The sequence below is a fragment of the Chionomys nivalis genome, chromosome 5 (assembly GCF_950005125.1).
Source record: "Chionomys nivalis chromosome 5, mChiNiv1.1, whole genome shotgun sequence".
NCBI lineage: Eukaryota > Metazoa > Chordata > Mammalia > Rodentia > Cricetidae > Chionomys > Chionomys nivalis.
The window spans coordinates 84,823,490-84,848,399 of record NC_080090.1 but is presented as its reverse complement, the minus strand read 5'-3'; the positions used below and the strand labels follow the sequence as shown (position 1 = coordinate 84,848,399).

The 24,910-nt window shown below is 49.7% G+C and overlaps 1 protein-coding gene across 5 annotated transcripts in view; it reads right to left on the bottom strand.

The window, feature by feature from the left end:
• Adora1 (adenosine A1 receptor) overlaps positions 1 to 24,560 on the bottom strand; it is a 38,341-nt gene extending 13,781 nt beyond the window's left edge. Inside the window, exons 1-2 of one of the 5 annotated variants that reach the window (XM_057769467.1) lie at positions 24,279 to 24,560; positions 23,057 to 23,454 (exon numbers count right to left, since the gene is read on the bottom strand). In XM_057769467.1, the coding sequence (XP_057625450.1) occupies positions 23,057 to 23,397 (341 nt within the window). In that variant the 5' untranslated portion in view covers positions 23,398 to 23,454; positions 24,279 to 24,560. Of the gene's footprint in view, positions 1 to 21,893; positions 21,913 to 23,056; positions 24,194 to 24,278 lie in introns of those variants that run through there. The other 4 variants (XM_057769465.1, XM_057769466.1, XM_057769464.1 and 1 more) reach the window with 4 other exon arrangements.
• Positions 24,561 to 24,910: the final 350 nt, after the last annotated feature.

Sequence of the window (24,910 nt, the reverse complement as noted above, 5' to 3'; positions counted from 1 at the left end):
ATGGGCCCTTGGGAGAATCCTGCTGTTGTGGTTTTGTTAATAGGTATGTTGTCAGACTACCTTCTAAATAGTCATATCTATATCCCTAGGTTAGTGTAACTGTCAACCTTGACCAGGGAAGCCTCTCTCTGCAACAGCAATTAATTTAGAGACTCATTGCTGGCTGAAGGGCTGAGAAAAAAGTGTCTGTGGCCGAATGCTTAGTACTAAATGGGACATCAAAAACTCTAAGGCTGGGGAGACATGTGGAGGAGGGGGCAGAAGAAGGTAAGAGCCAGTGGTGAAGGGTGTGTTGTGAGATGCTGTCTGGGCATGACCCAGCTGCTGCGCTCATGAAGCCATGGCAGCTAAGGTTGTGTGCGCAAGGTCAAGCCAGCGAGGTCGGCCAGCATCCCAGCAGGCAGCACTGATGGACTCAGGGGGCTACAAAGTCAAAGTGGGAGAAGGCATGAAGGTGAAAGGGCGCATGCTGGGCATGTGTTGGGACATGTGTCCAGGGAGAATGGGAGGGGGAAACTGGGGTGGATATGATCAAGACATTTATACACGTGTAAAATTGTCAAAGAATAATATAAGGTGCTTTAAAAAAAAAGGGAGGCAGAAAGAGGAGACACATACAATGATTTCGAAAATATGGCATATATTAAGCCAACAAAATCAATAATCACTTTACATGTGACTAAAGTGGAGGGGGCAGTAAGAAGAAGCCAGCCTGAGACTTCTCCTCCTTTCTCAGGATCAACTTCCTTCTTGGCAGGCGGAGGCATGCTGTGCCCAGCTTCCATACCAGAGGGTGGCCTCTCTAGATTTCTCCAGATTTCCATTTGAAGGGCCTCCCTCCCTCGCTCCACTAAGTTAGCTGGTTCCACGAAGAGACTAACCACAGGTCCTCTTTCTGCAAGACCAGACCCTCTCTTCACTGCCAGGCCTGAGGAGAAAAGGTGAACAGTCTTCTGGCCTGCCCTTCAGGGTGCCCTCTCATTTGCATCCAGGGGACAGAGCTGCACAGAGCGAGCTGCTGGCCGGGAACCAGAGCAACAGCCTGGCCAGGCAGCTTCTCTGGGGGTTGATCAATAAATCCACTTTCAGTTGTTGCTTCCACTTCTGCGCAGCCTCATGAATCACAGGAGTCTGCCTGACCCTGGGTGATGGAATCTTGGGTACAAGGTGTGGGGGAGGGGCTTATTAGATCAAAGCCTTTCCTTTTCCACCCACCATTCACGAAAATTTCGAAATGCCTTGCTCAGGGCTGGAAAAAGAAAACGCTGAGAGCCAGCAGTAAGAGGCCTTGGGGAACTCACAAGGCAAGAGTCTGGCAGGACGGCATTCCAGCCTCTGGACAGATGGATGGGGTGGTACCAGAGCAGTGGCAGCAGGCACGTGTGGGGGCTTCCTTTCCCAGGCAGTGTCTATTCCAAAGCCCCAGCTCCCAAGTCTCACAGAAGATGGGCAATCTCTCCATAGTCCCCCAGCCTCAAGGACCAGAATTCTGTAGCTGGTACTCGCTGTCTCTAACAGGTCAAAGCATCAGGACTCTGCCAGAGGGCCTGGGGTGCAGTCACACCTGCTGTGTCAGCATCTTAATGGATGACATCACTTCCTAGAAACTTGGTCTCCTGCCTCCCGGTGGCTGCAGTTGCCACTGGCATTGAAGTAGACAAGTGCTGCTCTTTCCCAGGCTGCACCAGGAGGCAGGGACCATCTCTGTGGAAGAGCCCAGACGCCCTGCCCAAGGTCATGTGCCTACTGGCTGGAACTGGAACTGCAGCTCAAATCAGGCACCTCTGAAACCAAAATACGGTTTCTGCTGTTGCTGCTGTGTTTTTTTTTTGTTTGATTGTTTTGCTTTGGTTTGGTTGTGTGTGTGTGTGTGTGTGTGTGTGTGTGAGAGAGAGAGAGAGAGAGAGAGAGAGAGAGTGTGTGTGTGTGTGTGTGTGTGTGTGTGTTGGTTTTTCAAGACAGGGTTTCTCTGTAGCTTTGAAGCCTGTCCTGGAACTAGCTCTTGTAGACCAGGCTGGCCTCAAACTCACAGAGATCTGCCTGCCTCTGCCTCCCAAGTGCTGGGATTAAAGGCGTGCGCCACCACCGCCTGACTGTGGCTGCTGTTTTTGTTTGTTTTTACTTTGTTTTAAGATTATTCTAAATATTATTTATTTTTATTAACAAGTAATTATTGGGCATGTTTATGGGGTATACAGTAATGCTCCAGTATATGAACTCCTTCTGTGGTGAACAAATCTCTGCTTTCGAAACTGCCCATTAGTGTTTCACAGGCTAACATTCCCAGGAGTCTGGGAGGGCTATAAGGGCAGGGCTCTGTTCTTGCATTCCCCAGTGTCCAGATAGTCTGAGCTCTCCAAGCTGGGCCATGGATATGAATCACCTGGGACTTTTAAAATCAGATTATGAATCAGCAAGCCTGGGATGCAACTGGGTCCTGCGTTTCCAATAAGCTCCCAGGAAGTGCCAAGACCTCTGGTCCCTGACCTGGCTAGGCTTAGCAAGGCCCAATGGCACTCAGCCCAACATCTGACGCAGAAGTAGCTCTCCCCACTCCGGTCTAGGAAGGAGGTGAGGAAGGAAGGTCAGAAAAAGCAAGGTACTCTTTTAGATCACGCAGGAAATAGGCACCCAGTAGAGCCCCGCAGGATGTGAGGAGCCAGATGTGCTGCACACCTACACTCCTAGCCTTGGGAAGGGTCAGGAGTTCAAGGTCATCCTCTGCTACACAACAGAGTGAGGTCAGCCTGTGGGGACTCTTTCTCCCAATGGAAAAACATGGCTGTACATAAGGAAGAAAAGACTGGGAACCAGGGCACAGAAGAGAAGAGGCAAGGACTGCCTTGTTACCACAGTGCATGGATGCCCAAGTCAGCTTGCAGGATGGGCAGAGCAGTTCTGTTACTACCTTTTGTTTCGTTTTCCTTTTTTTTTTTTTTTTTTTTATTAGAGACTAAATTTGGGACTTCACAAGCTAGGCAAGGACCCTATCACTGAGTTATGCCCTCAACTTTTGGGGGGTGGGAGTGGGGGAAGACAACAGAATCTCACTAAATTGCCCAAGCTAGTCTTGAACCTAACTCTATAGCCCAGGCAGGCTTTGAGTTTGCAATCGGTCTTTCTCAGCCTCCTGAGTATCTAGGGTTACTGGAGTGTTATCATCTTACAGGCAGAATAACTGAGACTCAGAAAGATGTGGAAGGTCCAAGGCTAGGACTTAGTTGCTTCTTACCGGAGCTTAGGCAAAGTCCTGCTTCTCCCCAGGGACTGATGGAAAGAGCGTGTCCCTGGGTCCCCACAACATCCAAGTCCAGAACCCAGCCAGATCCTGCTGGGCTGCCTCTCCAGCTCACTGTCACCCTTCTCCACCCCCAGGGACCTCATGGGATTGCTTCTGCTGCATAGTGCTAGCAACACCTCCTGATTTAGCATCCCTGTACTTGTGACTTGAAGGAGCCAAGCAAATTAGTCCATTCAGGCTCTAGGGCTGTAGAGAAAGCACCCAGGGTCTAAAGCAGTGGCTCTCAACTTTCCTAATCCTTTAATACAGTTCCTCATGGTGTGGTAAGCCTCAACCATAAAATTATTTTCATTGCTACTTCATAACTGTATTTTGCTACTGTTATGAATCGTAAAGTAAATATCTGTGTTTTCTGATGGTCTTATGTGATCCCTGTGAAAGGGTCATTCGACCCCAAAGGGTCGCTACCCACAGGCTGAAATCTGCTGGCCTGGAGGAAAACAGGCAGCTGGGCAGGCCCTGACCATGCACACGCATGTCCAGCAGCAGCCTCCAGCTCAGAATTTCAGCGCTTGCAGGGAGGCTGATTTCTCTTGCTATCTGGCAGATCCTGTACTCTATTGCCTTCTCCTCCTGAAAGCCCTCAAGGATGGGGCTGTGGTTCCCCAGAGTCTGAAAACCCCTGAGGATAGTGGCCTATCACAGATATGATCAAATCCCAGTTTGCTACTTGCAAGATAGCTAACAATTTTCAAGTTGCCTTATATCCCTTTGTTAAAAAAAATGACAATATTAGCTTTGAAGGACTGAGTGGAATCAAACAAGCTAGCAAAGAAACCACAACCGACCCTGGCATTGAGGAAATAATCAACACATTGGTGCCCTTCCCCACTAGACTCTAAGTCTTCCTTCCTGTGCCAGACAGACCCGGAGCTCCTCAGTGGCTCAAAGCAGCAATCTGCCTGAAGGAAACAATTACTTAAGGGAGGTATGTGACCGCTGAAGTTTCAGGGCAAGAGCCCCTGTTACTGCCCTCAGAACAGTAGCAGAACACATCCTCATCTGTGCCCAGGGCTTGTTGTGCCTCCTGGCCCTGCCACAACCACTTCCCCAAGACCAACTTGTCAATTTGAGGTGTTGACATGCTTGTAAAGGAACTCCTCCAGCCACACTGTCCACACACAGTGCACACACACACACACACACACACACACATAGGGCACACACACACACACGGGCACACGCACACATGCACGCATGCACAAGGGCACACACACATGCATGCACGCACACGGGCGCGCACACACACACATGCATGCCCCATCCACCCAGCCTCCTCTCTGTCACCAAACAGCAGGAGGTAGGATGGCATCATATCACACAGCTGCTTCCATGTATGTTCCTCCCCACAGTTCCATGGAGTATGTATCATTTCCAGTTGACAGATATGGAAAGTGAGTGTGTGAGAAACGGTCATGTAGCGGCAGACCAGGAGACCAGCTTAGCCTGCTGGTGCAAAGCCTGTGCTGCCTGTCACTCAAATGTACTCTAATACTCCACCAGACCCTGTACCCCCAGGCACTGGTCCTCGCTGCTGCAGTCCTGAAGAGTCAGGACGGATTCAGGCTCAGTAAGTCCTATTTGTTGCAAAGGATATAGGTCCAAAAGAGTGAGGTCCATGTGGGCAAATGGCAGCCTAGGCCCAGAGTTCATGCCTCCTGGATCCAGACCCACAGCTTCCTCTGTGTCAGGCGTATTGGGGAAACCACCCATTCCTGATCTCTCCCCAGATAACAGGGGTGTCCCTGTTCTTAACCGCTCCTGGTGTGTCCCTTGAACATTCTTCTCTTCGAGTCACGACTGCGGATGAGGGTCAGACCCCAGTCACACGATAACAGAGTCTGCTCCCTGTGTGTGTGGACTCACACTTACACCTTGTACAGAGACCGAGAGCTGTGAGGTCCTTCAGGGGTTAAGGCTCAGTGCCAGCCTGCTCATGCAACCTCCATGGGCCTTCCACCCAAGTGAGTCTCTATCTCCTACCGTTTGGTCTTAGTCAGGGGAGCTAGTGGGAGTGTCCAGCCTGCCTGGTGGTTGAGATGGAGTCAGAGCCTGGAGCTGTCCACAGCTCCAGCAGGGAGCACAGCGCAGGACACAACACCCTAGAGAGAGGTGCTCCCGGCAGCAGCAGTCTACCAAGCACTTCCGGCCACCCCTCCCCGAGTCCAGGCCTCTGCTCACTCACGCGTTCCCCAGCCAGGCATCGGCCTCATTTGGTCCCTCACTACCAGACCACCAAGCCATGCAGGCCAGGGATCCGCCAGAGATCAGCCAGGGGAATGGAGACACCAACCCCCTCCATACCAGAGCCAGCTCACCACTGAACAATAAAGCCATTCTTCCATCCAGTCCCTAGGCTCTTTGCCATAGGGGTGGGAATGATGCCCATTCTGTAAACATGGGCACTGACACCCAAAGAAGGGCTGACTTCCCCAAGAGCACCCACGAGTAAGTGTTGAAGTCAAGGCTCAGTTCAAGGCTTTTCACTTGTCCATTTATTCTTCCAGGAGCAGCTGTGGGCCTTAGCTTTGCTGAATTGAGGAGCCTCAGCTTCCACGTGGAAAAATGGGGACACGCAATGCTATCTGGATAAAATACTCTCTACACACGCTCTTAAACAAGCCAACCCATGTACGGTGTTTGACACAAGATCTGGCCATCCTGGGTCTCAAGAATCTCCTGGGTGCCATGCATTCAGTGAATCACTGGAAAAACAAACAAACAAACAAAAAACAGGCAGGCACTAAGCCGTGTGCTGTGCATATAGATGAATGTGCTTGCCACCCCCTCACACTCCACCAATGACTCTCAGGCCAGTCCATCTCAGAGGGGCTGTGTGAAGGGGAGCACGGAGAGCTTGAGAACACAGAAAAAGAAGGAAGGGAACTTCATGGAGAGGTGCCTTCAAAGCAAAGCCTGGAGTTCAGGAATGGGCAGGAAGGAACCAGAGAGAGAATAGAGTGGATATAGATGCCGGCCGCCAAACTTGATGAGTTTAATCCTGGAACCCACATGGTGGAAGGAGAGAACCAAAACCTCACATTCTCCTCTGATCTTCACAGGCATACCATGGCATGGCCCACTTTACCCCCAAAAAATGTAAAAAATAATAAAATAAAAAAATAAAAAGGTAGGGTAGGTGTACGATGTTCATACATGCAAATGTGTAAGTTTTCAGTGATCTTGAGATCAAACCCCCTTCCCTTCTTGTATTTCCTCAACTCCAGTCTGGATAAGAAATGATTGGCTCTTGTGACTTGTTCTGCAATAAACATGGATGTGCAGACATCTCTGTGACACTTGACTGGAGTCCTTTGGGTAAATAACCCAGGAGCGGTATAGCTGGGTTGTATTGTAGCTCTATTTTTAGTTTTTAAAGGAACCTCCATGCTGATTTTCAGAGTTGCTGATAAACCCACTATGGAAATAGAAGTAGCTCATATACCCAGGAACAGAGTAGAAGTGTTCCCGTTTATTGTAATTGTCTTCTTCCAGCCAATGTCATGCAGACTGAGAGGGGCTGGGCTCTCAATGTAGTCCTAACGTGCATTTCTTTGACGGCCAGACATTTCCAACAGTTTCTTTCCTGCTGTTCACAACTGCTAAGTCATGGGACCAGCGCAGGAGTTAACGGAAGGACAGAGCAAGACGCGACACACATGAATTTTTTTTCAGTCATGAAGAAGAATGAAGTTACACCATCCTCAGGAAAATGGGAACAACTGGAAATAATAATATTTAGCTAATGAAGTCAGCCCCAGAAAAACAAACCACGTGTTTTCTCTCATTAGTGCTTCTTGGATTTTATAGACATAAAATCATATATGTACCGCTGACATGAAAATAGCCACAAAGTATATAGGAGAATAAAGGGAGTGAGTGGGAGAGGGGAAGGGGAGGAAGGGACGGCATGGAAGTGCGGAATGGAGGAAGGTGCTCAAGGCACGTGACACACTTTCATGAAAATGCCTTACATAACTCAGTTTAATCAATAATTTCTTTAAAGTTCTATCAATGTAAGAAGGAGACAATACAAAACGTTGGGATGGAGTGAGGGCTCGGCAGTTAAAGTCCTCTTGCAGGGGTGCAGTTTCTTTCTCGGCATCCACACAGTGCCTCACAGCCTCTGTAACTCTGGTTTCCGGGGAACCAATGCCCTTCTCTGGCCTCGGTGGTCGCCAGACGCACACATGGTACACAGGCATACATGCAGCAAACATAGAGAAAATAGTCTAGCATGTTAATATAGATTAAAATAAACAAATCTTTAAAAAGTGAAATAAAAATTTGCTGGCTGAGGGACAAGGACGGTGAGCCAGGGCACAGGTAAGAGAGCCAGGGAGTGGCTGGGTCTGTATTGGTGTGGTCCAAGCTACTCAGGCCTCCTGGCAGTGTGCCAGCTGGCACCTGCCAGCATCCTCACTAGACCACGAGTCTGTGCACTTGAGGACTAATGATGTCAGAAGACACTTGATGACTCGATAAGTGAATGATGTCCCCACAATAGGGAGAAGTGGGAAGAGTGGGAAGGCCCAAATGGACTCTTGCTGGACCCTGGAGAATAAGGAACTGAGGTGCAGAGTGAACCCAGAAATGAGGACGTGGACTTAAGCGAACGATCTGGATACTTAGACTATCATTCTCTGATTTACGTAGCTAGTGGAGGTAATAGAGGGGTTTCATGCCTTCACACCCCTCAATCCTAGTCAGCCATCAGCCCTTGGGACCCACGCAGCTGCTCTGTAAGCCATCTGCATGATGTCATCAGGGAGCTCTCCATCACGCCCGTCATATGGGAGTGGCTGTTTGTGTGTCCTCTACTGAGGACAGGGCATTGCTGGCAGGTGCCTGCTGAACACGGTGAGTCCCCAAACATGGTGAGTGGTTTCTGGCCCAGACATGATTCACAGAGCTGCCAATCCCCAGGGGAACCCTTGCTCGAGCTCCTCGGAAGTTAGCTCCCCACAGGAGGACAAAGCCCTGGGGAGGACGGTGCAGGAAGGAACGTTCACATTCTAGAAGCAGAAGATGCCACCACACTTGGTTTCACACACAGGTGGGGATCATCTGCAGGGGAAGCATAGGGGTTGCCTCACTTCTCTGCACCCTGGCTCTCCACTCTTAGGGACATTTTTTTTTAGGTAACCTCTGACCTGCGTAGGTGAGCATGGACTGTCTCTCTGTCCAGCTTCCTCCTGCCTTGGCTGCTCACTCCCCAATAAACTTTCCTTCCTGGTCTCCTACCAATGAGCTTTCTCTCACGCCCATGTCCCATAGACAAGAATTAGATTGCCTATCAAGTGCCAGTCAGGTATGTTCAGGTATTAGTCATCATGAGCAGGGCAGTAGGACCCACACCCTGCCCTCTAGTCTAGGCAGCTCTTCCTGACATCACTGATCCCAGAGTATGTCGCAGTAGTAACATTACTTGTCCAAGGGAAAGACTCCCAGTACATGGGAGGCTGAGGTGGGAGGATTAAGAGTTAAGGAAACCTTAAATGAGACTATATGAGACCCTGTCTCAAAATATTGAAGGAAAAAGAAGGAAAGAAAGAAAAAATAATAACTTCTGTACTATTAACAAGAGTAACAATCCTCATTGCAGAGCGCCTACTATGCACGTTGCAGAGCGCCTACTACACACATTGCAGAGCGCCTACTACGCACATTGTAGAGCACACTGCAGAGTGCCTACTAAACATGAGCCCCTTCACAGGCATCATCCCTACCCCTCACAGCCCTAGAAAGGAAGCACGTGGAGCCTGTGGTACAGAAGAGGAAATGGAAGACAGGAACTCTACCAACTGGAAGGATGGACCTTCCAGTTCCATCCTATTCCATGGCCTCCTCTCCTCTACCCAAGGCATCTCTGAGAGCCTGAAGCTTGTTTCTCACACACGTCTATCTGCCCACAGAGACTGCCATCTACCCCCATGACACTAGTGCATCTCTGTAAAGTTGGGGGAGGAAGCCACCTCTGAAAGGGTCATTGAAAACAGGTCTGTAATCTCAGCTGCTGAGAAGTGAGGACGGGAAGATCAGGCCTTCAAGGTCATTCTCAGTTACACAGTGAGTTTCAGAGCAGCCTGGGATACTGAGACCCAGATTCGGAAAAGAGGCGTGGGGAGGAGAGAGCGCTGTCTTAGACTTTCCCTATCCTGTATCCAGGGTCAGGAGAATGCCTGGTGAGCCATGGCCCCTGCCTGCCTAGGGAAGCGGTGTTCATCAGAGCTTGTGGCTCCGTGGGGATAGACAGGGCCTGAGAAGCAGTTCCTACCCTGCTATAGTTCCTGTCCTCCTCCCTGAGGGCTAGAAGCTGCGGATGGGAAACCAGCTGTCTTCAAGAGCAGGCAGTACCCACACCAATCCTGCCAGCCACTCTGCAAATCCCACTCCGCTCCAGGAGTCAAAAGAGAAGGTTTCTGTGTGGAAGGGCTGCAATCGCAGGCCACAGTGGCTGGCTGGGACACAGTGAGTCCCTGTGCCTGTGCTGGGACTCCATCATGCACCTTCTCTGCCCCTGGCAAAGGGCTTTCTGCCTACGGATTGACCATCTTCTGCTGCAGTAGCTGCCCCTTGGCCACTCGGAGTCCCACAGCAACCATTGTGCAAACAGTTAACACGACCCTAAACACGGGGTACATGCCAGCAACGCAGGAGAGAAAGAAATCCCTGGAGACACACTGTCTCAGGATTCTCAGAATGGGGACACATGTGAGGCAGGAAGCAGTACCCCAGAAGACACTATGCCCATGCTGAGTGGAGCCTGTCAAAGGACAGAACCCTGTACTCCGCAATCTCCTAGATATTTTGGGAAGGTCAAAGCCATATGTCCGTATTGTTCTTCCTCCAATCTCAGCCTGAGGAAGCCAATGGCCTCCTGAGAAATGAGGTGGGAAGGGGCAGATAAAGCAGCTGGAGGTACCCAGGAAGCTGGTTGGAGATGGAAGGATGCTATCCCCAAAGCAAGAGGGAGAGGAACAAACAGGAAGAACACTCAAGAATTAAAATCCCTTCCCCATTTCCTCCTTATCCTTAGCAAGAGTCCTGCCACACTCTAGCCTGAAGCCACAAACCCAAGGGGGGCCTTTGATCCCTTTGAGAGTCTTCCAGATGATTCTAACCCTATATCACCTTCCAGTTCCACCTATTCCATGGCCTCCTCTCCTCTACCCAAGCCCTGCCATAATCAGTCTCCCAGCTCGTTCCCAGTCACCACTCCGCTCAGTCCCCCACACACACCAGGAAGGCTGATTTTACGTGAATGCATAATGGTCGTGATGGGGGTTTTTACATGCTGGACTATTCGCATACATAAAAAACATTTCACTGATGATATATGACTCTTTTCTTATCATGAGATTGGATTTGCTAATATTCTGTTAAGGACTTTTTGCCCTTTAAAAATGTAATTTGAATTATGCCATTACCTGCTTAAATCACTCAGAGACTTCATAAAGCACTTAGAATAAAATCCAAGCTCTTGACCATGAACCAACCTCTGACCATGATAAGATCCCCCATCTTATCATAAATCTGGTACTATTGAGCTGCTGAAGAATGGGCTCTCTGCCTCCTCCTCGCCTGTGCCTGGGTAGATGAACATGGCTGGTGTTACACTCAGAACCACAAAGCTGAGGAAACGTCAAACTCATCCCCACGAGCTTCAGGCAGTCCCTCACGCCGCCCCCAGAGAATAGACTTCTGGAGTCTAGTCCTTACCCATTTCCTAGAGAATTGCTTCCCGTCTGCAACACTCTCTAACACATCTCCTGCATCCCTGCTCCTGACTGATTTCCTTGCTTCCCACGGCATGAGAAGATGCTGCAGCAGTCAGCTGCCAGCATCCACACCCAGACTGCATGAGCCGCTCAAGGGCCTCCAGCAGCCTGCCCACAGCTCATCTCCTCAGTACTGCCCTAGTTCCAACCCTTACTGATACACAGACATGACTCCACCCTTACCAGATCACTCACTACTGCACCATGATAGCCAGCACACAGAGATGCTGCCCTCCCCCATCTCCCAGAAATGACACAGCACAAAGCGCCCCGTTGCCACTTCTGACTGTTGCTGCCCCCATGACTTTCTTTGCAACAAAGTCTCTCCGATAGCAATCTGTACCAGCGGTAGCCTTCAACTCCACTTCTTTCTTTATGAAACCTTCTGCAAACAGGCTCTCTATCCATCCCTCCACTGGCACCGCCCTTATCCAGGTGGTCCATGCTGAACCAGCCGCCCTGTGGTGATGCTCAGCTCCTCTCGCATCGTCATTTGGGAGAGCTGACCTGCTTCTCTTTGATATACTCTCTACACCTGGCTTCCAGGACCCCCGCTTTTGGATCTATGTTTTCTTCTTCCATTTAGGCTCTTCTTGGTCTCCTTATTGATGTGTCCTCTTTCCCCCAACTTCTCAGTGTTCAGGCATGCCACATCCGATGTGTTTAAGATTGAACTCCTATTGCTTCTAAAACCTGATTCACTCTTGGATGGTACCAACTCCATCTTCCCAGTGGCTTAGGATGAAAATGGTTGTTTTTACTCCTCCTTACATTAAATCTATAACTAAATTCACAAGGCAGGAGTCTTAATTTATGTATAGTGGTAGAGGTAAAATGTGCTGTAGAAACAAGTCAGGATAAATGAGACTGAGGTGGCTAGGTTGGGGCTAGGGAGAAAGAGTTACAAGGTAGACGAGACGGTTTCCTTGAGAAGGTGTCTTGGAGCAAAGCTCTCGAGATGAGCGGACACAACACACAAACTGCAGGAAGACACATCATGCAAGGAAAGCAGCTAGAATAAAGGTAGGGCTGTACTTGAGTCTGGACACCACAGGGAAGCCTGTGTATTGAGCAGTGGTGAAAAACAGAAATGGGGAAAATAAGGAGTCATCAAATCCATACGCAAATCCACTGGCTTTCTTACCCTATGCAGAACCTCAGTAGACTGTAGTGCATTGATAAAGTGGCGTTCTAACAGGAGGAGGGACCTACGAGTTCACCCAGAAACAGACCTGAAGCTCAGCCATCATCCTGGGCTTGGGAAGCCAGACATGGAAGGGTGTGCACTGCTCGCTTCTGACTATAGAAACCTAAGAGCAAGCAAAACAAGTCTAAGGGACAAAGTCAGAGGGGTGGTTATTTGGGGAGAGTACTGACTGGGAGAGTCACAGGAACCCTTCTAGGATGCTGAGGATGTTCTAAATTTTGATCTGAGTGGTATTTAAGAAAGTACACATAACAAATTTAACTGAGCTACATCCTCGTAACATATGTCCTGACTGTAGGAAAGTCCTACTTCAGTAAATCGAGGAGCGCACATTCAGAATCAACCCCCCTTGCCATCACTCCCTCTACCCCATGCAGAATCTAGCCTCCTCTGTCCCTCACACCTGAGCCAGCTCCTGACCAGTCTCTGCTTTGCTACCCTAGCCCTAAAACACACGTTCAACACGAGGGAGTGCCTCAGGACCAGATGATGCCCCTTCTCTGCTCGGAGATGTGAAATGGCTCCAATCTCCTTCAAAATAAAAGTCTTCCAGAGGGGTGCAAGCCATTTGCCAGCCTGCACTCCTTATCTTTTCCATGCTTCCCTTTATCACAACATCTTAATACACAGGCCTGAACTCATTCAAGTACATTCCTACCCCCAGGCCTTGTTCTGGTCGTTCCCCTTGCACCGTGTGTCTTCCTGGTGTCTGTGTGGTGCGTCCTCTCACCAGAGCTTTGCTCCAAGACACCTTCTCAAGGAAGCCATCTCGTCTACCTTGCAACCTACCCCAGCCTGGCTACCCCAATCTCATTCATCCTGGGTTGTTTCTACAGCACAGTTTACCTTTTAACACTCTACATAATTGAAGCCCTCCCGTTTGTGATTTGACATCTGCCCACCAGTCCTTAAGGAAGCAGTCTCCACAAGGGCCTGTATCCTGGGTATCTGTAGCATCACCTAGTACACACGTGGCACTCGAGGAGCGTTTGCTGAAGGAGTGACTAGATAGATGAATGAGTCACTAGATCCGTGGTTTTCAATCTGTGGGGTCACAACCCCTCTGGGGGCGGAATGACCCTCTCACAGGGTCACCTAAGACCATCAGAAAACACAGATATTTACATTATGATTCATGAAAGTAGCAAAATTACAGTTACAAACTAGCCAAAAAAAAAGTAATTTTAAGGCTGGGAGCCATCACAATATGAGGACTATATTAAAGGGTCAAGGCATCAGAAGGGTTGGGAATGACTGGACTAGATCTATATATGTATATTAGGGTCCTGGATAAGGACAAGTGAGAATGACCAGTCATCCTTCTTTCTCGGAAGTCAGACAAGTTCTGAGAGCAAGCACCAGGAAGAAGTCCCAAGGGTAACTTCCCACATGACTGGACCTGAAGAAGTGACTATGGAATATGGACGGGCTTCCAGATCAAGTACTGACACTTGCTGGGCATCGGATACCTGCCATCCCAACTCCTGACAGAGGAGGTCTGATGGAGGAAGGTCATTTGTCAATAAACAAACTGCCTTGGCCCATTTGATAGGCTACCCCTTAGGTGGGTGGAGTAGACAGAATAGAATGCTGGGAGGAAGAGGAAATGAGCTCAGATGCAAGGCAGCTCCTCTCAGAGACAGACGCCATGCTCTCCTCTCCAGAGCAGACGCGATGAAACTCCAACCCAGGATGGACGTAGGCTAGAATCTTCCCGGTAAGCGCACCTGGGGTGCTACATACATGAACAGAAATGGGCCAAGCAGTGTTTAAAAGAATAGAGTTTGTGTGTCGTTATTTTGGGGCATAAGCTAGCCAGGCAACCATGAGCCGGGCTGTGGGAAGAGGCCCACAGCCCCTACTACAGATGGCGCCCAGACGTGGATGACTGAATCTACTGAAAGCCTGAGAAAGCTTGGGAAAGAATAGAGTACAGCATGTTTTCTTGGTAGCAGCAATTTCTCGGGTCTGCTCTGCCTGCTAGAGGCAAGCAAGCACTCTCATGTAAGAGAGGCTTCCTGACTCAGCTTCAGCTGCAAAACCCTGCAGCTCATTAAGAGGTCCTGCCACGAAACACTTAAATGGTATTGATAAAAGCTGACTGAATGTTTGTTTGTTTTCGGCCGTAGCAAAAAAAAAAAAAAAAAAAAAGTTGTGCTGTTTTAAAATGCTGGCGTTCTGGTCCATCCTGCCAGGGCAAACTCTGACTGTTTGAGGCAGGAGGGCCTACTACAGAGAGAGGACTTGATTGTTGTCTGTGGACATAATGCTGCAGTTTGCTTGTTGGCAAAGACCTTGAAACGCCACAGAGTTGTGGTGATAAACATGGCTACAGCCGGTACCTCTGCCATGAGGCTGTAAAGCTAAGGAATGGGTTGGACCTGCTGGCAAAGCCACGGCTTTAATCCTACCCATATATTGCTCAGTAATTTGAAGGCTCATGTGGTCAGATAAAAAAAGAGAGATATGCAGTAAAGAGAGACTCAAAAACAAAACAAAACAAAATTTCTAAATGATTTACAGTGTGTTTAAAAATATATGCAGGCTGAAAGTTAAAGTTCTTAAAAGTAAAATAAGGAAGAAAGAGAGTAGTTGGGTGTGGTAGTACACACCTTTAATCCCAACACTTGGGAGGCAGAGGGAAATTGACCTCTGTGACTTCAAGGTGTGGTAGCACACGCCTTTAATCCCAATGCCTGGGAGGCAGAGACAGACAGATCTCTGAGAGTTCAAGGACAGCCTGGTCTAAAGAGTTATTCCAGGACAAAGATATACAGAAAATATAAAACAAAAGTAAAAATAAACAAAATAGAGTTAAAATAAAGCCGCACAAAGATGGAAAGTACACAGAAAATCTTGATACTGTATGCTATTATGCTCTCTTTGAATTGTTTGAATGCTGAGGAAAGAGCAACATCTGCTAAAAGATATTTGTTTATAAATGCTGCTGAACTAATCCAAGATAGATATTTTCAAAATACCTTGACTTCAGAATTTGGATCTAAGGATATGATACTTTGGAAAAGAGTTTCTTCTTTTGTTTTCACAGAAGATGAGACACTGTGGATTGCTTCTTTGATCACGATATGGTATGATAGACTACGTCCTCCTGAAGGGTTGCTGTGAACACCTTCAAAAAATTACTTTGCTCAACTGCCGACTGAGAGGAACCTAGCACACAGGTTATACCATGAAAGACTTGATTAACAGCGCCCCCATTCAGCAGGAAGCAGTTTGGAGAGAAATAACTGCGCCCATATTCCCAAATATTGTTTATAAATGTTCTTTTACATTTCAAGAGGGAGATGATATAGATGTGAATAATTTGCATTGATATGAATCTTGGTTTACTGATATTAATTTAAGGTCAATTTTATTATATGTATATGTATTTCTGATATTGATTAAGGTATTGTGATTGTGTAGTTCACTTAAAAATGTAATGTGTATAGGTTGTTAATGGATAATTATCAATAATAGTCAAGTTTGTAGTCATGTTAGTTAGATTTTCTAGATGTGCATGCATATATTTCAGATAGGCATTCATCATATCTTTCAAAGGCTAGAGAATATGGTATTTTAAATGTTTTAATAACTTAGGGTTTTTCATGACAATGAGACACTCTGCTCCTGGCAGCACCAATCTACTTCAAGAAGGAGATGGGCATCGAAGAGGATCCTTATGGAGTTTGATAGCCATTTGGGCAAGAAACTGCTCTTGCCTGGACTATTTTATAAACTGGACACAAAGAACCCGCAGAGAGAGGACTGCTGAACTTGCCTAAAGGTGAGATGATCTTTCGGGGTTCCTGATTCATGAAAGAGTCTGCGAGACATTCTGCAGGACACAGCAGATAGTGACTGAACTGCCTTTAAATTTCCTGCTTCATGGAAACGTCTCTGGATACTATGGGCCTTTAGGCCGAAGATGGATGCCCCAACGGTACAGAGGAACTTTGGGTGACTGTCCAGGCAGTGAGATGTCTCTGTCATTTCTAGAGTTTAGAAGTTGCTTACTTTTTGTTTGCTTAGGTAATATTGTATTCTTCTGGAGTCTTTGATGGAGTTGAATAATAGATAGTTATAGTTTTCCTTAGTTATGATAAAGATAAAATAGATGTAAATATTGTAATTTTTACTTGATAACTGTTTTGTTATATGTAATTTTGCTATGTTAATGTTAAAGCCTTCCTTTTTTTTTTTTTTTGTTTAAACAGAAAAAAGGGAAATGATGGAGGAAGGTCATTTGTCAATAAACAAACTGCCTTGGCCCATTTGATAGGCTACCCCTTAGGTGGGTGGAGTAGACAGAATAGAATGCTGGGAGGAAGAGGAAATGAGCTCAGATGCAAGGCAGCTCCTCTCAGAGACAGACGCCATGCTCTCCTCTCCAGAGCAGACGCGATGAAACTCCAACCCAGGATGGACGTAGGCTAGAATCTTCCCGGTAAGCGCACCTGGGGTGCTACATACATGAACAGAAATGGGCCAAGCAGTGTTTAAAAGAATAGAGTTTGTGTGTCGTTATTTTGGGGCATAAGCTAGCCAGGCAACCATGAGCCGGGCTGTGGGAAGAGGCCCGCAGCCCCTACTACAGAGGTCAGGAATCTCTCCAAGGCAAGCTCGGTCTGCAGGAAGCCATACTCTCAATGATGGCTGAGAGTTCCCAGGCAGAGTGGACCAGGTTGCACACCTATCCATGCCTGCAGCCCAGTGAAGTGCCTAGCCCTCCCCAACCTCACATCCCTGTGATCTTGTCATAAAGACAGCCAGGCAAGAGAAGTTACTGCAATCTAGTCTTTGGGGTCAAAGGTATTTTCTAGCTGTCCCAGCTCCTTGTCCACCTTCAAACCAGGGTTTGCAAGGAGGGATAGGATGACAGGTCCCACACCCCTGCCACCTCTTCCTCTCCCTCCACTTTTCCTCTGTAACAACTGGCAAACCCTTCTGGGCTCTATCAAAGAGGCTCAAGTTAAAGGAGCGGATTCTCAGCCCAAGGAGCTGTGTGTGTCTCAGCCTCCTTCCTCTCAGTGTTGCCCCTTGTATCTAAACCCTCCTGCCCAACAGGGCCGACAAGAAAGACCACACGCCAAGCCCTTCATTCTGGGGACTGCTCTCCTCAATAAAAGGCAAAGAAACAGCACAGCCAAGCATCAAAAAATAGAGACTGGATAGTGAGGACTAGCTCCTGAGTCTGTACAGTCCTGCCCCGCTAGCCCAGAAGAACACACGGGATGAGGAACACCAGAAGCCTCCTGGGAAGTTGCAGTGTGGGTGAAATGGGAAAGGGGTGGAGGAGGAAGGATGAAGGGAGTTGGGAGATATTTAGCCTCATATGAAAACACTTCCGGACAGAGGTAAGCTAGTACTAGGAGGTTCAGTCCAAGGTCCTAGGCCTTAGCTCTGACCCTTGAAACAGTGTGAATCAGTGAGGTGTTTTGGCTTTTGTTTGTCTGATATCTTCATTTATTTACATTTGTTATTCATTCATTATCTCCCCCCACCGTGTGTGTGTGTGTGTGTGTATGTGCACACGCGCGCGCATGTGTGCGTGCATTTGTGTGTGTTGGAGTACTCACAGTACCTGTGTAGTGGTCAGATTACAAACCACCTTTCAGGAGTTCATTCTTTCCTTCCACTATGTCTGCCTCAGGGATTGAATTTAGGCCGCCAGGCTTGCCAGCAGGGGCCCTTACCAGCTGAGTCATCCACCTCCCCAGCCCCTGGGGTAGTTTTTTAAATAATAATAATGTAGTACTCTAATTAGACACCTACTTAAAAGTAGATAAATAAAATGTGCTACCCAAATGTTAAATTTATCGCAAAGAAGTTACAGCATATCTGCTCCATGCCGACATAGACAGCACCTGAGTGCGCGAGCCGAGTGTCCGAGAACTCTGGGGCTTACCCAGACCCCAGAGAGAGGCTTTAAACAGAAAACTCCCTGAGCCTGAAGTAAAATGGAAGAAGGCTCACATCCAGGCTGAGAATCTAACGGACAAAGGAAACCTGGCTGGCAGGAGCAGGAGGTGGATTCCCCGAGGTCAGGCTATTTTAGCGGAAATCTAAAAGATGAAGACTAATACCACCTTCTACTGTCATAAAAAGCCCCCACAAAATCATTTTAGCTGATATGTGGAAATGTTTGTAATGTAATGTTAAGTGAGAAAATAGGGTTTAAACCATATATAGATAGATACTTGCCATATGCAAAAATAATGTAGCTAAATATATACACGTGTGTGGAAAAATTTTCTGGAACACCAAATGTTAACAGTCGTCTTCTGTAGGTGGAAGAGGCACTGGTGGCTTTGGCGTCTTTATTCTTTGCCACATTCCTCGCAATCAGCATGGTGCTTTGAGGCTCTCAAATAAACAGCAAAGGTCAGGGTGTAGCCCCTAAGACTCCACTCAGGGCCCCAGGGTGGGTGGCTTTCTCTACAAGCCACCTTAGACAGAGCTGACACCTGAGCAAGCTGCGCCCACACACACACACACACACACACACACAGCTTTTTGGAGGACATCCCAATGTGGGATAAGGGGTGCTTTCACCCCTGAAACAAACCCAGACTCTTCTGCCAGGAAAGCCATGTGTCTTGGTTCAGCTACCTTTAGCTGAACCTGTCAGCACCTACAGGCTGTCCCAATACAAACACAAAGCCACCTCCATCAGACCCCACAGCCCACCACTCTTCTACTGACCCAGTCCACTGAAGCTGCATTCTCTTTTCCAGGCTGAAAAGAGTCTGATTTGGGAAGAGCATCGAGTTCCCAGCCCGATGACCCTGAACAAGCCCCCGCTTCCCTGGCCCTTGATTGTCTCTCCACCGTGCACTCTAGCCTATGACTAATACCTCCTTAGGCTATGCATCTGAAGACACCCTGCTTCTTCTGAAAGCAGATGGAGACCCAGAGCACCTGTCCTGGTACACAGAGGTCACAGATGGCAGCTGGGGTGTTGGTAGTGCAAGAATCATTTTAGTTGTCAAATAAATATATAAACAAAACCCTGGCCAGATGGGGGCTGGTGAGCCAGCAGTTGAAAGCAAACACATCTCAATCTAGCAGATTTCTCTTCACCCAAGCTCAACCCAGCATCCTTAGCCTTCCAGACAAGTCTCCAGCCGTGGTGCAGTAGGGCTTCCCAGGGACTCAACTGCCCACTAGAGGGGAGGGGAGGGGAAGGCGCTGAGTGTGAGCCAAGCAGAGTGCACGAACACTGGCAAAAGTAAGAAGGGGCAAAGAACTTGATGAAAGCTTTGGGGAAACCAGGGCCTACATCCAACGAGTCCACCACTTAGGTCCATTCATGTGCGCTGGGCTTACAGGTAAAAAGTATCTGATAGTAGGCCTGGATTCTGCTCCTGACCAGTGGTTTGTCTAGAAGAATTATTGAATCTTTCAAGCTCCTGATCCCAGTTTATCTGAAGAACTGTAGAATGAAGCTGGCAGTAACCTCCACCACTGAGAGGCTACACGTGGTCAATGGGATAAAATACACACAAAACAAAACATAGTTACCACATGATCAATCACTAGGAGTGGAAAAAGCCAACACAAAACCCGCCGGGGATCCCAAGGCAGCATTGGCAGGAACCAGGAGGAGGAAGAACCACAGAGAGATAGAACCAAAAGGAACCTCGGTGACCTTGGATCCAAGCATGCTTATGGCAGAGAGAAAAGTTTGGGAAGACTGAATCACTTCCAAGGCTGCACAGTTTCCTGGTAACACAGCAAGGATCAAACTTAGGTCTGACCCCCAAATCCCTGGCACAGTTCACTTCACTGAAACCCATCTAGCTGAGGACAATCTTCTCACAGAAAAAGGGAGCACCCTGGAGCAGCCTCCGAATTATTGCAGAGTACCAAGACAGTCCTGGGTGAGGAGGTGGGAGGGTGGATATTGAAGAGTCCCTGGACCTAGGAGTAAGGGGGCTGGCTTCTCAATTACAAGCATGGGTGGGTGGCGTGCAGCACGTAAAAGACGGCAATGATTGACAATCAACTGTCTCAACTTCGAAACGCAAATTGGTCACATACGAGGTGAATCTCTTTTCTCTCTCAACTTGCTGCTATGTGGAAAGAAATAAAACCTGTGGTTTACGAACCAACCTAATCCTTGTTCTACGAAGGCCTGATTGACTCCTATATCCAGATGTCTAGATACATCTCTTCGACACTCGGTGGCATTATTTTTGGGGCCCAGTGCCACAGTAACCTTTGCCTAGCATAACAAGGCAAGGAGCCAGGTGCCTGCAGGTTCTAAAGTCTGGCATTTTTATTGACTCCAGTCACCTGGAAGTATACAGAGCATTCTATACCTCCTGCAGGATACCTGGGCAGTGACAGGCCTGGACCTAGAGTAGTCGATGTTGTGGCCCAGAGCCTCGTTTAGAAGCTAGCCCTTAACTTGAGAGAAGGTTCTTCTTCACAGGGCAGGACACTCCCAGGTGCACTGCCAAGCAAGTGGGGACAGCTCTGGGCAGAGCCCCAAAGCAGAACGGGGACAGTAGTCTACAGCAAGAGAGATAGAGGCTAGACCCCTGAAAAGCCTGCTTGGGACTCACCCACGTGATCAGGAAATCCAGTGATTTTAATCAACATTTATGGAGTGCCAAGGGCTACACACTGTTGCTGGGCACTCTGGCTAACTCACAGAGACAGACAAGATGTGATCGCTGCCCAGGCCTTTGAGGCACTGGCAGTCCGTTGGGGAGGGAAATCATGTGCAGATATAACTTAACAGTTCTCTGACACCTCCTTGGAATGTGCTGTGCATGTGTCAATTTAAGAGGACATGTGTTTGGACTGGGCAACCAGAGCTTGCCTGTCCAGCCCCAGTCAAGCCATATATTATAATGAAGCCGGATTTCTCATTTACAGCCTGCACACAATATATCAGGCATAATACTAATTGCTATATGTTCTTCCAGGAACTCCAGGCAGTCATACTATTATTTCTGTCCCCGTTTATAGATGGAGAAATTAAAGCTTCAAGAGGTTAAATAGGTGGCACAGCTAGGCATTTGTCAAGTCTCCCAAACCTGTATTACATCCCACTTGTACCCACCCTCAGTTCTCAGAGGATTGTGCTCCAACTGCACCAGCTTCAAAGCAACAGCATCTGCCTCTGGGGGGAATGGGCACCTCCATTCCCTAGGCCCGCAGGGTAAGGAGGACACATTCCGAAATCTGTGACCTCTGCGGCATGAGGACAGGCTTTGGCACCCACTCGGCAGGCAGACTTTCTCAAGTAGCCTCCCTCTGTCTGCCCATCTCTGTGCATTCCTAATGCGGCCACACTGTTTAATGGTCGGGCTCTGAGGCCCAGCCCATCTAATGGACTGAGACTAGCTTGACTGGTGTGGGCTAGCAACAACCCTGGTTTAATGGCAGCGGGAAAGGCCCTCGGAAGCTGAGCCTGTGTGGCTTCTGCACTGTGTTTCCTTCCTCCCTGACAAGCAGCAGCCTGCACCCCACCTTCCCTGGGAAACTTGGCGACTGTGAGGGAGGGAGGTTGGAGGTGGGGGCGAGAGGCTGACACCAAGGTTCTAGGCGCAGGAATCAGAGGGAGAACTCGGTTGAATCAAGTTCTCCACACCTGGCTCCAGGAGATCCTCTGAGCTTGCTTCCTCTCTTCCAGTTCCCGCTCCACCTCCCTCGCTGGACACAGGGAACACGTGATGTAAAAAGAGATTGGGAAAAAGTTAGACGTGCATAAATGTGACCAAATAGAGAACTCTGGGTACCTAGGCCTGCTTGGGCAAACTGCCAAGTGAGACCAGCGGCCCCATGTCCCAGATATGGGAGCTAGGAAGCTGCACAGGGTGTCAGGTCCTGGAGACAGCTAAAGCTCACCGTTAGGGGACCTACTGGTGACAAGAATTCAAAGAGGGGGAAGCACACTCAAAAGAGTGTCCCAGCAGAGCCATTCCTGGCAGTGTGCCCAGGTTCTTGCTGGCACTTGGTGACCCAGGCACTGCCTGGTGCCAAGATTATGGCCTGGTGGGCCTGGGCAGGGACCCTCAACGTAAATGGAGCCCCCAACCCCCACAATGAGGACTGTCACCCGCCCTAAGCTGCCTAGAATCAGCAAAAGCACCTCTAGTGTGGCCTGCAGGCAACAAGCAGAAAGGCCACCGGCATTTCCCCTGCCTGCAAAAGAGATCCCCTGAGTGGAGCTGGGCAGAGGCAACTAGCCCTCTGGGCTCAGCGGGACAGCAGGAGGGTGGAGCTGGCTGGTACAGGCTGCAGAACAAGGGAGCTAAAGAGTGTCTTCCGGAAGCCAGCCTGCTATGATCCAAGAAGCAGAAGCACCGTTGGCCCTGGTGTGCCACCCTTAACTGCCCTCAACCCTCCCCCAGAGCCCTGCTCTCCTCCTCCCTGGGACTTGTGGAATTCAGATCATTCCTTGCATTGTCCCCTGTCTTAATGACCCCTCCAAATGCTCTAACCCTACTCCAGACCCCACCTGCAGCCTCAGGATTCCTGGCTGCAGAGGCTACAGCACTGGGGTCACGGGTGCTGACAGCATGGTAATTCTCCAGTCACCCAGCCCCCTCCTGCTTCTCTTAACAGCGCTCAGAGAAGCATCCCTACACGGAGCTCTGGAAGGCAAAGTGTGGGCTGGATCCCACAGCCAGAGAACACCTGGCTGACTAGGGAGGGGGCTTAGGCACTTTTATCTTCTCTAGCTCCTTCAACCCCCCCCCCCCCCCCCCCCCGGCCACCCAACATAGGTACCTTGGGCTGCTGTGAACTCACCGGAGAGGGATCTTGACTCGGAGGTAACGATCCACAGCAATAGCGAGCAGAGCCAGGATGGAGCTCTGGGTGAGGATGAGGACAGGGCAGGCCACCATGAGGCAGGTGTGGAAGTAGGTCTGTGGCCCAATGTTGATAAGGATGGCCAGTGGGATAACCAGAGCGCCAACGGCCACATCAGCTACCGCCAGTGATACGATGAAATAAAAGGTGGCATCGCGAAGTGCCTGGTTCACCTTCACAGCCCAAATCACCAGCACGTTTCCAGGCACAGAGACCAAGGCAATGAGCACCTCGATGCCAATGTAGGCAGCCTGGAAGGCTGAGATGTAGGGCGGCATGGTGGGCAGGCGCTGGGCACATCAGCAGACAGGCGCCCTGAGGCACGAGGCCAGCACCTGTGGTCAGGAAGCCTGCAGTGGGGATGCCAGCCTGGGAAGGAGGGGACATAGGCAGCCCTGCGAAGATGTGCCCCAGTTAGCAGATGCAGTGCCTGCCCAGGCTGGCCAGGCACTCAGCCTCACTATCTGCTTAACCTCTGTCCCCTCCCCTTGTCCTCAGAGGTTCCATTCAGCAACTTAAAATAGCAACACTCACTCCACCACTGGCTTTTGTATCAGGTGTGAGGTGGCTCCCAGGACACTCACTCCATAAGGATCCCCTATGCATCCGCAATGCCCACAGGTGTCCGCCGACCCAGAGGCAGGGCGCTCACCATCCTGACTGCCAACCAGCAGGGGGTCCCAAAGGCGTTGCCCTAAGTTCCCCGGGCGGCTTTCCGGAGCCGCGCCGGGCAGGGCTGGGCTCTGGGCACCGTGCGCGCACCGGCTCATCGTTCTCCAGGCTCCCGCCGCTGCGCTCCCAGCCCGGCCTTTCAAGCAATCACATGGTGCGGCAGAGGCTCAGCCCCGGACGCTTTTAAAGAGGTAGTGTCCTGTTTCGTACCTGGGACTGGATGGCAGGCATGAATCTGAGGGACTAAGCTCAGGACCTGACGGGTCCATAGGCTCTTATTCCCCGCCTGCGCTCACGCCTGCCTGCCCGGTGCCCACCCACCTGGGACGCCGCTGGAGCCCGACTCTTAACAGTCCCTGGTCCCGCTCCAGCTCAGAATCCTTGCCCAATCTACTGCCCCATGGAGGGGGGGGGGGGAGGCATTCCAGTCGTTTCATCCACCCCTTTCCTGCACATTCATGGTGCACGAACTGAGACACAGACTTACCCAAGGTCACACCAAAGCTGTCAGAGCTTCTGGCCACCTGAACTGTTTAGTCAAGTGTTCCCAAATCTCTAAACCTTGGGCAGTCGCTCCCTCAGAAGATGCCAGGAGAACCCAGAGCTAGCCTGTTAGGTCCAAGGGGATGGTAGCCAGCCGAGACTCCACTCTGGCGCCAGCGCCTTCGTCGCCCCCGGAGCGGGAGCTGAGTGACAATCGGGCTCCGCACACCGGGAGGGGGAGGGGGCGGGGGCGGCGACGGCAGCACCCGCGGGCCCCTCCCTCGTCGCCCTCCGTCTCCTCCCCTACCCCCTCCTCTAAACAAAGGAAGTGATTCTGTGTGAGAAAAGCTGAGAAAACGTGAGCTTCTCCAATTGGTATGATGTATGAATCCGGCCTCGGGACAGTACGGAGGTGTAGCCTCCCGTGTTCTCTCCCTCTCTTCTCAATGCCGCAGGAGGGCGGGTGGCAAAGCCCTGATCACCTGTGGGACTCTAGAAGGCCCCTGTCTCCCACAAGCACCAACGGTTGGCGGCACGGCCCCTCCCCTAATCCCAAAACCTACTCTCTTCAGGAAAGCCGTGCCTGCACTGTCAGGAAGGTACAGGCTTCCAGCTCACATGCTACTTTGCAGGCGG